The sequence below is a fragment of the Orycteropus afer genome, unplaced genomic scaffold (genome assembly GCF_000298275.1).
Source record: "Orycteropus afer afer isolate SDZICR_OR568_19922 unplaced genomic scaffold, OryAfe1.0 scaffold00127, whole genome shotgun sequence".
In the NCBI taxonomy this organism is placed as follows: Eukaryota; Metazoa; Chordata; class Mammalia; order Tubulidentata; family Orycteropodidae; genus Orycteropus; species Orycteropus afer.
The window spans coordinates 8,411,063-8,424,849 of NW_006921714.1; the positions used below are offsets into that span (position 1 = coordinate 8,411,063).

Here is a 13,787-nt window from a genome sequence, read left to right on the forward strand (position 1 = left end):
AGTGGAATGCAAGCTTGGTATCAGAGACCTGGATTTGCAACCTGGCCCTGTGACTTCAGAGAAGGTTTTGTATCATTTCAACTTTCTGGAAACCTTGTAAACTATACCACAGAACCAAAGCTATCTCAGTGATACGGTGATTAAGGAGCGTCTGTTATTTACTGAAGCTGCTGGAAAGGAAAACGCCCCCTGCTGCCTCAACAGGTGCGCAGCCTAGGGAGGTGGTAAGAGCCTGTCTCTGCTCCCTGAGCACCTCGGAGGGCAGCAGGAATGGGAGGGCTCAGCCTTCATGGACCTCGGGCACTCAGATCTGGCCGCTCTGGACCAACTGGCGTTGGGCCCCAGCGGTGCTCACCATATCACTCCTGCTCCGGGTCCGGCAGCCGTTCAAGGAGCATGTCCTCCATGCCGTTGCACTGCACAGAGAGAAGGGGGGTGAGGTAGCAGAGCCCTGGCAGGCGGGAACCTGGGAGGCCCTCCTCCCACTGCCCACCCAAAAGGCCTTCCGGCAGCCTGCAGGCCTCTGCAGAGAGCCCAGGCTCGGGCTGGGGCTGGCCCGGCCACTTGGTTCCAACTTCAACCCAGTTGTTTGAAAATCCTCTTGTTGTAAATTCTGTTTTTTTGTTTTGTTTTTAGCTTTTGGTGCTGGCGTAGAGGGAAGAGATCCATCCCAGAGGGCAGACATGGAGGACAAGGAGAGGGAAAGCAGGGCCACCCAAGATTACCCATCTGTCCCCAGGAGACGTGCACTTGCCTGAACATGGTACACTATGAGCCAGAAATTGGAGTCTGAGTCCCGGTACCTTCCTCCGGGGTAGAGCTGCCACATCAACGGCAGATGATACGGATGGGTCTGGCTGGGGCACACTGCCTCCCCCAGGGGAACGTTTGCTTGGCGCATGAGGACTTGGAAGCTGTCGTCCCTCTGGGTTGAGGAGAGAAGGACAGTGCACAGCTCAGGGCCCAGGCTCACCAGGGGTCCTCCACACCAAGCAGGCAGAGGCTTTCCTGGTACCCAGCAACCCGGCGGGCGCTCAGTGTGATGCTGGTGCCCAGCAACCCAGCGGGCGCTCAGTGTGATGCTGGTGTTCCCCGTCCCTGGCAGTGAAGCCCCTGCAGCAGCCTCCCGGCAGGGACTCTGCCCAGCAAGCCCAGCACACGCCCGTGGCCAGTGGCCCAGACGGAGCCAGGAAAGGAAGACTCACCTTCTTCTGACCTGCAAGGGTACTAGAGGACGAACTGTGCCCCCTCCAAAATAGGTGTCAGGAGCTCTGGTGGGGTAGTGCCTAAGGGGTTTGACTGCCAACCAGAGGGCTGGTGGTTCAAACCCACCAGCTACTCCTCAGAAGGAAGGTGGGGCAACGTACTTCTGTAGAGATACCACCTCGGAAACCCAAGGAGGGGTCGCTATGAGTCAGGTCCGACTCGATGGCACATAACAACAATACCACTATCAACAACAGCCTCCTAAACAAGGAACCCTGGTGATGCAACACCTAAGCACTCAGCTGCTAACTGAAAGGCTCGAGGTTCAAACCCACTCAGAGGCTCTGAGGCAGGAGAGACCTGGCCATCTGCTCCCTTAAAGATCACAGCCCAGGAAACCCTGCGTGGCAGTTCTCCTCTGTCGCGTGGGATTGCTGTGAGTATGAATCGGCCCAATGGCCTCCAACAACAATACTCCCCTAAACTGTGAGAAAATAAATATCTGTTCCTTAAAACCACCCACTGTGGTGTTCCTGTTAGAGAAGCACCAGGAGCGTAAACCCCAGGGCCTATGGCGGAGCCCTCAAGCTGCCTATTTCAACCTTCTTGGGTTGTTCTTTATCTTGTCTTATTTGCTCTTTGAAACAAGATATCCCTGGGACCTAGTGGCAGGCCACTTTTTACCACCTCTAACCACCCCCACCACCATCTCTCACCTGAACTATTGCAGTAAGTCTGTAAATCACTGCCTTGGGCCCCACAGTCAGTTCTCTGCCCCACCGCCAGGGGGAGCATCTGCAAATCACACCACTTCCACTTGACACCCTCCAGCAGCTCCAGTCACAGGCAGCGTGAATGAAATCTTAACCAGGTCCCCAAAGCCCACACAGCTGGGCTCTTGCCTCCCTCCTCTGCTGCTGTGTGTCACCCTCCAGCCCGTTCCGGCTCCACAGCTCCCCCCTCCCCCATTTCTAGAACATGCTGCACTCATGCCGTGCACTGGCTATCTTCTCTGCCTGGACCATTTGCCCCTTGATCGACACAGGCAACACCTTTCAGGCAGGTCTCTGCTCAAATGTATAGCAGTCCCTGGGTGGGGCAAACGGTTTGTGCTTGAATACTAAGCTAAAGGTTGGTGGTTCAAATCCACCCCAAGACACCACACAAGAAAGGCCTGGGGATATGTTTCCATGAAGACGAAAGCCCTACGGGCAGTTGTATTCTGTAACACACAGAGTCTCCATCAGTCAGCCTTGATGGCCACAGGTTTGCTTTCTGTTCAAATGTATGTCTATAGAGACAAATATAACATAAAAATGGGATACAACAGACACCAAACATACCGGTTCTATCAATAACTGATAATGGGTTACATTTGCCAATTGAAAGAAAGAAACTCAGCCAAACCCAACGCCACAATATATACATAAGAAACATGCCTAAAACATGGAGATTCAGAAAGTTTATGAATAGAATGGTGGGCAAAAGAAAATTAAGACCCTCAGAGAGGTCTTGCCTGAACTCCCACATCACTCACTGTCCCCTTGCACCCCACTTTAATTCTCCTACTAAACTTACCACCAGCTTAAGAGTTCATTTTTGTCCATCTCCTAGGCAAAACAGGGGCTTTACAAACAGTGGGGTTTTATCACACATAATGCCTAGAGCCTAGACCCCTGCCTGGTGTGCACACTCAGTTCTCACATTCATTCAGAGAACATTTTTCCAAAGTGGAAATAAGCTTTCTTTTATTTTCTGTCTACAAAAGAAATCAGGCTCACTGTTAACCAATGATTCAGATCACACTGCAAGGTCCAAGTGTGGGCATCACTGTTCTTGGAGTGTTGTTGCGTATCTTCCCCATCCTTTAACCGTTTTTAGTGTGTGCCATTCAGCTTTTTCTTCTTAAGTAAACCTTTACATATGAAGAGTTCTAACTCTTCTGGTCGTGGAAGGTCAGTCTCATGGCACTCCCCTCCAGTTTCCTAATGAGTTCTTCACTATACACAAGTTATACTGATTAAGAGGAAAACTCTGGCCAGTCTTAGTTTCGGTGTTATGTTCAAGAAAATAACCAAACCAGAGATTAAAGAATTCACCTAAATTGTCTTCAAATATTTGACTTAAAAAGTAACTTTTTTAAAAGAAGTGTATATGCACACCTTCAAAAATTAAAATGTCAATGAAGACAGGTTTAGAAGGTGGTTGTTGTTGTTATGTGCCATCGAGTCAGACCCGACTCATAGTGACCCTTCCTTGCGTTGCCGAGGCAGTATCACTACAGAAGTAGATTGTCAAACCTTCCTTCCAAGGAGTGGCTGGTGGGTTTGAACCACCAGCTTTCTGGTTAGCAGTCAAGTGCTTTAGGCACTATGCTACCAGAGCTCCTAGAAGGTGGTTAAGAACCTACAGTCCCAATCTGGGATCACCTATTAGCGACACTACCTTGGACAGGTTTACCTGTTCATGCCTCAGTTTCATCATCTGTAAAGTGAGGACACAGCCAACACCCAGTAACTTTTTGCTGGTTGCTAATATATCACATGAATGCTCTAACACATATTTGAATGTGCGTTTATACTTTCTTCAGTTTTTGTATGGAGACTTTCAACATTTTCTACCTTGCATCGGGGAAACCAGGCTCTGGTGGAAGGTACTTGCAAAAGAGTTCTATTTCTTTAGGAAAATGTTAGTATTAACCGAGGCTCATCTTAAAGCGTCAGAGACAAAGCTAGTCTTTTAAATATTACAGTATGTGTTAAGTTTGTTTCTCCAAAGCATAGAACTAAAATAAAAAACCCACTGCCATGGAGTCCACTCCAACTCATAGCGACCCCATAAGGTTTCCAAGGCTGTAAATCTTTACGGAAGCAGACTGCCGCATCTTTCTCCCGCGGAGCCACTGGCGGGTTCCAACCGCTGACGTTTTGGTTTGCAGCCAAAGGCTTTAACCAGTACACCACCGGAGCTCCTTCAAAAGCACAGAGGACGTATATAATGCCCCATCTTCTAGCTGTAGTTCCCAAACTTGGTGGATGATAACCTACCGAGAGTCTTTTGTAAAATTCAGATGTCTGGGGAGTCTCATAAACGGCCAGATGTGTAACTCATTACTTTAGAGAGAGATTTTACAGATTAGGGAGGGCAAGCCTGGAACAGCCCTGTCTTAAACAAGATCATATTCACACCTGCCAGGGCCACTGGGGCCCCATCCGTCGACCTCCATGCCTTTGAGTCATCACCACTCTCCTTCCTGGCCTGCAGAACTCCTACTCATCCTTCAGAACCCTGCTCAAAATGGTTTCATCCATGAGGCCCAAGCTGCCCTGGGCTGATGAGGCCCCTTCCAAGCCTTGCTTCCACCACCCTCGCCCTACGACCGGGGCTGCTCAAAGGCCCTGCACGGCCGAGCTGGGAGGGTAACGCCATGCAGTCCCGCCTGCCTAGGCCTAAAGCGGCCTGTGTACCTCGAAGCCTATGGGCAGCCAGGTGCGGTGGTTCTCGTCCACATACACATCCTTTTCCCAGATCCACAGGTGGTCTGGATGCGAGGCTGACTGCGCCCTGAAGAACGGAAGCTCGCCCATGGAGCCTGGGGCAGTCCAGAAAGACAAAGCGGTGCCTGTGGAGGCCACGCGCTGATCGCAGGGTGCAGGGCCTAGACGTGTTTATAATGGATCGAGCATGGATGCCCCGGGCGGCAGGGTGGGGTGGGAGTGGGCGAGGCGAGGGGCGGGGCTAAGACTGGGTGGGGAGGAGGGCGGGGCTAAAAGTGGGGTGGGGAGGAGGGCGGGCTCTAGGCGAGACTTGTGGGGCGGAAGGGGCGGAAGGCAGGGCAGGATGGGCTAAAAGGCCATCGCAGGAAGCGTGAGCAAGAGGCAGAGGAGAGGTAGGGCGAGGAATGGGCGGGGCATCCCTGAAGCACAGAACCAATCTGCTGTGTCTGGAACCCAGGAGTCCCTCGAGGTCCCAGCCAGACATTCTTACCCTGCCTCCATGGCCCACGGGCAGGTTACTTGCTCTGTGACCCTGGCCTCAGTCAGGGCCGTCCCTGGCCCTTTCTTCTGTCGGGAGGGGCCACCTCGGTGCCTCGACCCCGCTGTCCAGAACCACTGCGTGCGGCTGGTCAAGCCAAACCCAGACTGGGGGCTCCAGGCCTCTGCTGAACTCCCAGGCTGCCCTTGACCCCAGGCACCCGGAGCCAGCCCCTTCCACGTCTTCCGGGGCCTGAGAGCCCATGCGAGCCGGACCCAGGCTGGGTTTCCTAGGCCCACTGCATCACCTGCAGCCTGGGACTTTGAGTGTCAGAATCAATGCCCTTGGCAACGTTGCAACTCTTGACGCGCCCCCTCCCCGCAGCCCCGCACTTTGCACGGCTGTGCTGAGGCCGGGACCATCTAAAAGCTGTTGTGAAACACGGTGGTGAAGCAACAGAGGCCATTCCCTTTACAAGCTCGGAATTCATCAGAGACACCATAGTTCAAAATGACTGTTTGGAAAGAAACCGCTCCCTCTGCCCCAAGACCATGGCTTTGAAAAGGCTCTGAGTTTTGTGATCAAACTCTGTGGAAATTACAGCAAATAAGACAATTTCACTTTGTTCTGGAATAACAGCTGCCCATTAAGGCAATTACGAAAGTAAAGTACAATGGAAAATAGAAAACTCATCCTGGCCTCTTCTCTGAAGCAGCACCAGTTGGGTGCCTTGATTTCCGGTTCTCTCCCCTCTCTCTGACAAAACAAAACATTTGCCAACAAGTCAATTGTGAGTCCACGTGTTCAGAGTCGAATTGCCTTCCTTAGGGTTTTTAAGGCTGTGACCTTTCGGAAGCAGGTCACCAGTGCCACCTCTGGGTGGCTCTGAGCCACCAAGCTTTCGGTTTGTAGTGATTTGCAGCACCCAGGGATACTCATTCTGACTAGGCACTAAGGAAATAATTGTGATCTTTGGAAATGTCAGAAAGGTGACAATGAGCTTGATGTCTGGTCACCTGACAGCAAAGGTGAGCCTTTGCTTCTCTATCTGATGGCCTCATTCCCAAGAAGGAGCTGAGGTGACTGGAGGGAATAGCGACAAAATTGGATTTACCAGGAACCCAACAGAAGACAAAAAGGCGAGTGAACTTGGAGGTGGAGGAGGAAGGGTAAGCCAGCAAACCTCTGCCCAGCCACCCCCAAGTGGTGTTGGTGTTTCATCTTCACACTAGTGGCTTCCAGGCTGGCCTCCCTGTGGACGGTCCTTGAGAGCCACTGGGAGGGAATGAGAAGGAAATGGTGGTGACAGGCTCTACTGGGGAAGTTGCAGAGCTTCAAAGTCAGAGAGGAGAGCAATTCCAGCTTAAACAGTGCCTTTGGGGGGGCCTCTTGGGTCAAGAAAGGTGCACCCGGGAGCCCGTGTGCCACTGACCGACCGGGCCACCGCATGCACCCCAGGCCCTGTTGGGTCTCCGGATTAATTAGCATTTGTTGTACTTTTCGAGAATCAAATATCTTTGGCTGGATGAGCTTCTGAATGTTCTGGAAATGAGATTCCTTTTTTTTTCCCCCCTCCCTTGGAAAGGACATGTTTCTTCCGTTCACACTAGGCCTTCTGAATATTGAGCAGAGTAAGTTATTCCTGTCCAAGATTTAGAAAATTAGTTGAGAAGAGGTTCTGAAAAGTGAGTTAATGGTAACTGAGGAGTTCAGTGGCTTCTTTGGGGTCCTTGAGCCTTTGTCATTGAAAATTCCACAGGAGGGGAAACAATAGCTATTGTGTGGTGTCGGGGACTATGGGGGAGGGAGGAGCTCCCCAGCATGGTGTCGGTGCCATCTTAGGCCTTTCAGTCTGTTCCTTTGTACCTTTGTCCTTTAATAGAGAGGCCCCCTGAGAATAAGTGGATGTGTCACAAAGTAACAGGAAACAGTTATTTTCTGACAGAATCCTTAACTGACGCTCTCATGTCCTGGCTAGGACTCAGTGTGGACTTTGCCAAAACCGCCTGTGAACCTGGCAAAGTCTCTGCCAGCCAGACCTCAGGGCCCCACTTTTGGAATGAATGGACCCAGCTAGGTGAGCTCTAAAGCAGTGCTTCAAGTTGGGTCATTCTGGTTTGACCCCTGCTGAGAACTTGCCTTTCCACCAGATAGATGAGTCAGAGTCTACATTTTAACAGGATCCCCATAAGAACCACCAAGGGATCTGTAAGAGTCCCCTGGGGATCTTGTTAAAATGTAGATTCTGATTCAGTATATTTGTGGTGAAAGGCAAGTTCTTAGTAGGGGGTCAAGCTGAAATGAACCGGTTCAAAGCCCTGCTCTAAATCCATTTTCAACTCAATTGTGATCAAGTTGCTCTTTAGGATGAAAGAATGGTTAAGAGAAAAGCTGGACAAGCTCATGACATTAGTTCAGGAAAGTTTTGAGCAGAACGGACATGAAAGGCCTCAATGGAGTTCACTCTTCGAGAGTGAAGAAGCCATCCTTGTAGTTTGGGTTCCAAATGAAGGAGGCTGAGGGTGAGCCGTGGCCATGAGTAAATGACTCTTACGTGTGGTGTCTGGACCAGGAACATCAGCACCACTTGGGGCTTATGAGAACTGCAGAGTCTTAAGCCCTCTGCCAACCTGCTGAGTGAGAATCTGCATTTTCACAGGGTCTCTGGGTGACCCGTGTACACAGTCAGCTCTGGTCGAGGGGGAGGCTTAGGAGGCATCGATGGCAGGTGTCTGCATTCTACCAGTCTCTCCAGATTTCTCTATGACACGGGAATCGGGTGTGTGTTTCTGGATCATTTAGTTCGAGGTTATCTTTTGTTCTGTTAAAATCACTTCTAATATATAGTGTTAAGGAGCTCTTGTGGCATTTGGCTGCTAACCAGGAGGTCAGCGGTTCAAAACCAATCATCTACTCCATGGGAGGAAGATGAGGCAATCTATTTCCATAAAGATTTATAGCCTCGGTCGCCATGAGTTGGAATTGACTTGATGGCAGTGAGTGGATATATAGTGTTTTCCACTTAAGAGTAAATCCTGGCAATTAAGTTTATCCTAGCCAACTTCAGTGATGGTAGCGAGCTGGAAGACTTCTATGCAGAGGCTACTCAGGTGTCCCTGCCTCTGGGCACACTGATTGGCCCTAAACCACTAAGCTAGTGGATTGCAATCCTAGCCGCCTGTTAGAATCACCTGACAAGCTTTGACTGGGACTTGCTGATAAAACACCTGTGCCTGGACCCCACCTCAGACCAATTACATCACAGTCTTTGGGCAGGGGAGCTAGGGCTTAGCCGGGGTTGCAAGCTGATGCTATAGGACGTAAGTTACTTTTAGACATGTGAATGGGGGTTATAAAACAAAATAACCATGAAAATGTTAAAGCTATTCTGGTTCTGGTAAACCTCGCCCTGACCCCACCCTCCACATCTCTCCCTTTGCTCTGCTTTGAATCTGTTGTTTCCAGTCTTCTGTGGGCTGGGACCACAGCAGCAAGTTTGAGAGGATTCTAAGGGTGTGGGATCTCGCCAACAGGGAACGCTGAGATGCAGACGGTAAGGTATCCGGACTAGTCGCTGGGGTGTTTTTTTTTTTTTTCCTGGTTCCTGAATCTGGGCTGTGGTTTGGATCATTGACACTGGTGATCACGTGAGCTCAGTTTACCAAAGTGGTTATGGTCTCTCCTCCTAAGAGGTGAAGTTGTGTTTGGAAATGAATGGGGAGTCTGGGACGTCAGGGATGCTCCCTGCAGAGCTTGGGCTGATCACAACCTTGCCCACTGCATGGGCACCGTCTCTCTTTAAACTGAATGGTTTTCAGCGCTTCCCAAACTTTACAGAGTGTATACGGGGATCTTGTTAAAGTGCAGAGTCTGAGTCAGTAGGCTCACGAGTCCACCTTTCTAACAAGCTCCCAGGGGAGGGGAGGCTGCTGGTCCACAGAGCACTTCTGAGGAGCAAGGAACTATACCATCCTCCACCCGCCTCCCAGTATACACACAAATGTAAAGCAAAACCCAACCACAGCCCCTCCTCAAAACCAAGTGGTGCAGCAGCAGGTGGTAGAATTGTAGCCGCCGCTCAACTTCCCATGCTCCTCTCCTTTTACCCAACGGCCAGCCAACGTTTTCCTACGTTTGCATGGAAACATTTCTCAGTCCTGGGATTATTCCACACTTTGGGTTACCCACACTGTGCTGACCCTCACCCCCAACCTAAGTTGATTGCATTCATTGTCTCTCGCTGCTATTTATGTTTCCAGTGGCTAGTTTTTTCCAAAGTGGATGGCCCCATCCTTCCTCCCAGTCTGTCTTCCTCTGGAAGCTCCACTAAAACCTGTCCACCATGGGTGACCCTGCTGGTGTTTGAAATACCAGTGGCAAAGCCTCCAGCCTCACAGCAACACACAAAACCACCACAGTATGACAACCTGACAGACGAGTGGTGAAGAGGAAGGAGGCGTCAGGATTGGGGAGGTGCCTTTAACAACCTGCGATATGCAGATGACACCACCTTGCTTGCCGAAAGGGAAGAGGACTTGAAGCACTTACTGATGAAGATCAAACATGTGCGAGCTGGGCAATGAGTAAGGAAGTCCAAAGAAGAATTGACGCACTTGAATTGTGGGCTTGGTGAAGAATACTGAAAACACCACGGACGGCCAGAAGAATGAACAAATCTGTGCTGGAAGAAATGCTACTGAATGGTCCTCGGAAGCGAGAATGGCCAGACTTGGTCTCACCTACTTTGGTCCTGTTGTCAGAAGGGACCATCCCCTGGAGAAGGATGTCATGCTTGGTGAAGAAGAGAGTCAGCGAAGAAGGGGAAGGCCCTCAACCAGATGGAATCACAAAGTGGCTGCAGAGATGGGCTCAGGTACAGCGGGCATTGTGAGGATGGCCCGGGACCAGGCGGGGTTTTGTTCTGTTGGACACAGGGTCGCTATGGGTCAGAGCCAACTCGATGGCACCTCACAACAACAACAGTTGCCTCAGAAAAATGCTCACAACAACAACAGTTGCCTCAGAAAAATGATTCTTATTCCTCTTTATTCCACCCAGCAAGTCTGCTGCTGTGAAGAAGTTGAGGTAAACGCATTAGCTATGTACTGTCTTTAACTTTCACACTGAAAATGCCCTTTGTACCATTTGCTTACTATCTCTTGATGTAGTTTTTCAATTTTAAAGGAATTTTATGTGGCATTCTAGTCAACATAGTGTGAGACTTGTTTTGAGAGGTTAGGTAGGAGTCTAAGGTCCCTGGGGGGCACACATGGTTTGCTCCAGGCTACTAACTGAAAGGCTGGTGGTTCACATCCACCTGGTGCTGCCAGGGAAGAAAGGCTTGGTGATCTGCTCCTTAAAGGTTACAGCCAAGAAAGCCCTGTGGAGCAGGTCCTGCTTTGAAGCACATGGGGTCACCACGAGCTGCAGCCGACTTGGCTACAATGGGCTTGGTGTTTTGTTGTCATGCAGGTAGGATCCGAGCTGTGTCTTGTATTTTTCCAGCTGGTTAGCCAGTCTCCCCAAGTCTGTTGAATAGCCTTTCCACATAAGGTTTCTGATGTCACCAATGAAATAATAAGTTCCATATAGAAATGGTCTATCTCTGCCCCTATGCGTCCCATGGACCCATTTTTCTGTTACTGTGTGTGGTAGTTATGTTTGTGTGTCAACTTGGCTGGGCCTGGTTGAGTGGCTGGGCAGCTGGTGATAGTTAATCCCCACGATGAGACTGGCAATCAACTCCATGGTGGGATCTACCACAAGCAGCTGAGTAGCTGCCTTTGGGGTCTGTGGTCTGCTTCCTGTATATAAGGAGAAGCTTTGGGAATGGTCTCTCGCTTATAGCACTCTTGAACCCTGCATGTAGCTGTGTCTTTGTTGAGCAACCTGCCATGCTCTGCCGACCTTGGGACTTACAATGGACTTGAATTAATGGCCTGCTGTGTGGTTTGGTAACATTGGGACTGTGCCTTTTTACTTGTCAACCTTGGGTTTTTCAGCCTCAGCAGCCAGCAGCTGTCTGAATGAAGAAAAGCCTCTACCTACAGTGGGCCGGGAGCAGGAGGCAGAGCTGGCCCCCAAGGTCGAGGGGCTTTCACCCAGCCCCTAGAGCCTGGCACTTGAACTTGGACTTAAAGCCTCTAAATGTAAGAGAATAAACTCTTGTTTGTTAAGGCCATCCCATTTGTGGTATATTCTTGTCAGAGTGGCACTAGGTAATCAGAACACTGTGATAAAACCACAGTTTCAAAAAATAAATATGGCTTTGAAATATACCTTGATATCTGATGCGGTGGTTGTTGTTGTTGTTGTTATGTGCCATTGAGTCAGACCCGACTCATAGCGACCCCTCCTTGGGTTTCCAAGGCAGTATCACTACAGAAGTAGACTGCCCAACCTTCCTTACAAGGAGTGGCTGGTGGATTTGAACCGCCAGCCTTCTGGTTAGCAGTCAAGTGCCTTAGGCACTACGTTACCAGAGTTCCACCTGATGGGGTAGGTCCTCCCTTTTTGTTCCATTTTGAAATTATCTTAGCTATTCATGTACTTTTGTCATTGCTGTGAGGTGCCATCGAGTCTGCTCCGAGTCACAGCAACCCTCTGTACGACAGGATCAAACACTGCCTGGTCTCGTGTCCCTTTACTCTGTATTTCTTCTGAACACTTCTAGGGCTTTTACTGGCATTGTGTTGAATTGATGCATTTGGGGAGAACCTCTTTCATACTCTTCAATGACATTTGTAACATCCTCCATGAAATTGTTGCGTGTTATGTTGTGCTTATTTCCAGATACTTTGTCATTTTGTTGCTTTTGTGAATGGTGTTTTTTTGTGTGTGCTATTTTCTGGCATAGAGGAATGCTATCCAGTGTTAGCATTACTTTTTCACATCCTTGCTAAATTCTTATGTTAAATAGTTGGTTTACTACAAAGGATAATCCCCACCCCTCTGGTCCTAAAGCTTTCTGGCCTTCTGTCTGCCGTCTGTATCTCTGTCTTCCTGTCTCACTGACTCACAGTGACACTATAGGACAGTGTAGAACTGCCCCATAGGGTTTCCAAGGCTATCAATTCTTTATGGAAGTAGACTGCTGCTTCTTTCTCCCACAGAGCAGCTGGAGGGTTCGAACTACTGACCTTTTGGTTAGCAGCCAAGTGTCCACCCCCTGTGCACCATGGCTGTTTTATTTCATAATAGCTGTCATTTCTTGTAGAGTCCCTCAGTGGTGCAAACATTTAAACTGTTCAACTGCTAACTGAGAGGCTGAAGGTTCTAAGTCCACCCCGAGGTACTTGGAAAAAGGGCCTGGAGGTCTATTTGTGACAAACCAGCCGTTGGGAACGCTGTGGACACGGCTCTACTCTGAAACCCAGGGGTCGCCAGGAGCCGAAGCAACTAAACAGCAACTGGTTGTCCACATCTGCTGAAAAGGCCTGTGTTTGTAGTGAAGCAGATCCTGTCTGTTGCTTCCCGAGCACTGACTTTCTTCTTCTTGCTGCAGGGCCCTCATTTTATTGCGGGCCACCTCCAATCTCCTCTTGTAACTGGGAATAAAGTTGACTCCACCCCCCAGTCAGTAAGTAAATCCTGATTTCTTTGAGCTAGTTCTTGGTTTGGGGTGGCTGTGGCCCTCAGTGCTGGCCCATGCGACCTAAGTTGTTTTTTCTTTATTTGTAGAATGTCTCAGCTATTATTTCTTCAGCTACTGCTTTTCATCCTGTTTTCTTCCTTTGAATGCTTGTTGCCTAGGTGTTTGTACTGCTGCACTCACCCTCCACATCTTCCAAACCAAAACCAAAATCACTGCCCTCAAGACATTTCTAACTCATAGTCACCCCTCCTTGGGTTTCCGAGGTGGTATCACTATGGAAGTAGATTGCCCAACCTACCTTCCGAGGAGTGGTTGGTGGGTTTGAACCGCCAGCCTTCTGGTTAGCAGTCAAGTGCTTTAGGCACTATGCCACCAGAGCTCCCCCTCCATATCTCAATTCACTTTTATTCTTTCATTTTCCCTTTGTCTTTTGCTGGTGTGTTCTGGGAGACTCCCTTGGTCTGATATTTTAATTCAGGAATTTACTGCTTACCGGTGTCCATTCTGCCCCTTAATTCTGCTATTGTGTTTTCCATCCCAGAAATTATGTATTTTTATTTCAACAAGGTGTTTGGAAGGGGTGCCAAGCCCAACCAGTTCCCATTGAGTTCACTCCAACTCATGGTGACCCCATACGCATCAAAGTGGAGCTGTGCTGAATGGATTTGCAATGGTTGGTTTTTCAGACATAGCTCTCCAAGCCAGGCTAGGGTGCTCAGTTGTTTGGTCAAACACTAGTGTGGATATTGTTGTAAAGGTATGCTTTTGGCATGATTAACATCTGCAACCAGTTGACACTAACTAATGGAAGTTCCCCTTGACAGTGTGGGTGGGCCTCATCCGAACAGCTGAAGGCTTTAAGAACAAAATCAGGGTTTCCCACGGGATTGTGCATTAAGACTGTAACAGAACTGCCCTGCAGGGTGACATAGTGCCTAAGGCATCTGACTGCTAACCAGAAGGCTGGCGGTTCAAACCCACCAGCCACTCCTTGGAAGGAAGATTGGGCAAT

General features: G+C 49.6%; 1 protein-coding gene across 1 annotated transcript; it reads right to left on the minus strand.

Moving 5' to 3' along the window:
* Nucleotides 1–359: 359 nt before the first annotated feature.
* Nucleotides 360–4,793, minus strand: LOC103200133 (TCL1 family AKT coactivator A). Its single transcript, XM_007944554.1, has 3 exons — nt 4,674–4,793; nt 755–925; nt 360–416 (listed from the first exon to the last, which is right to left on the minus strand). The coding sequence occupies exons 1-3, from the start codon at nt 4,791–4,793 to the stop codon at nt 360–362; spliced, it is 348 nt and encodes a 115-aa protein (XP_007942745.1).
* Between the last annotated feature and the right edge of the window lie 8,994 nt (nt 4,794–13,787).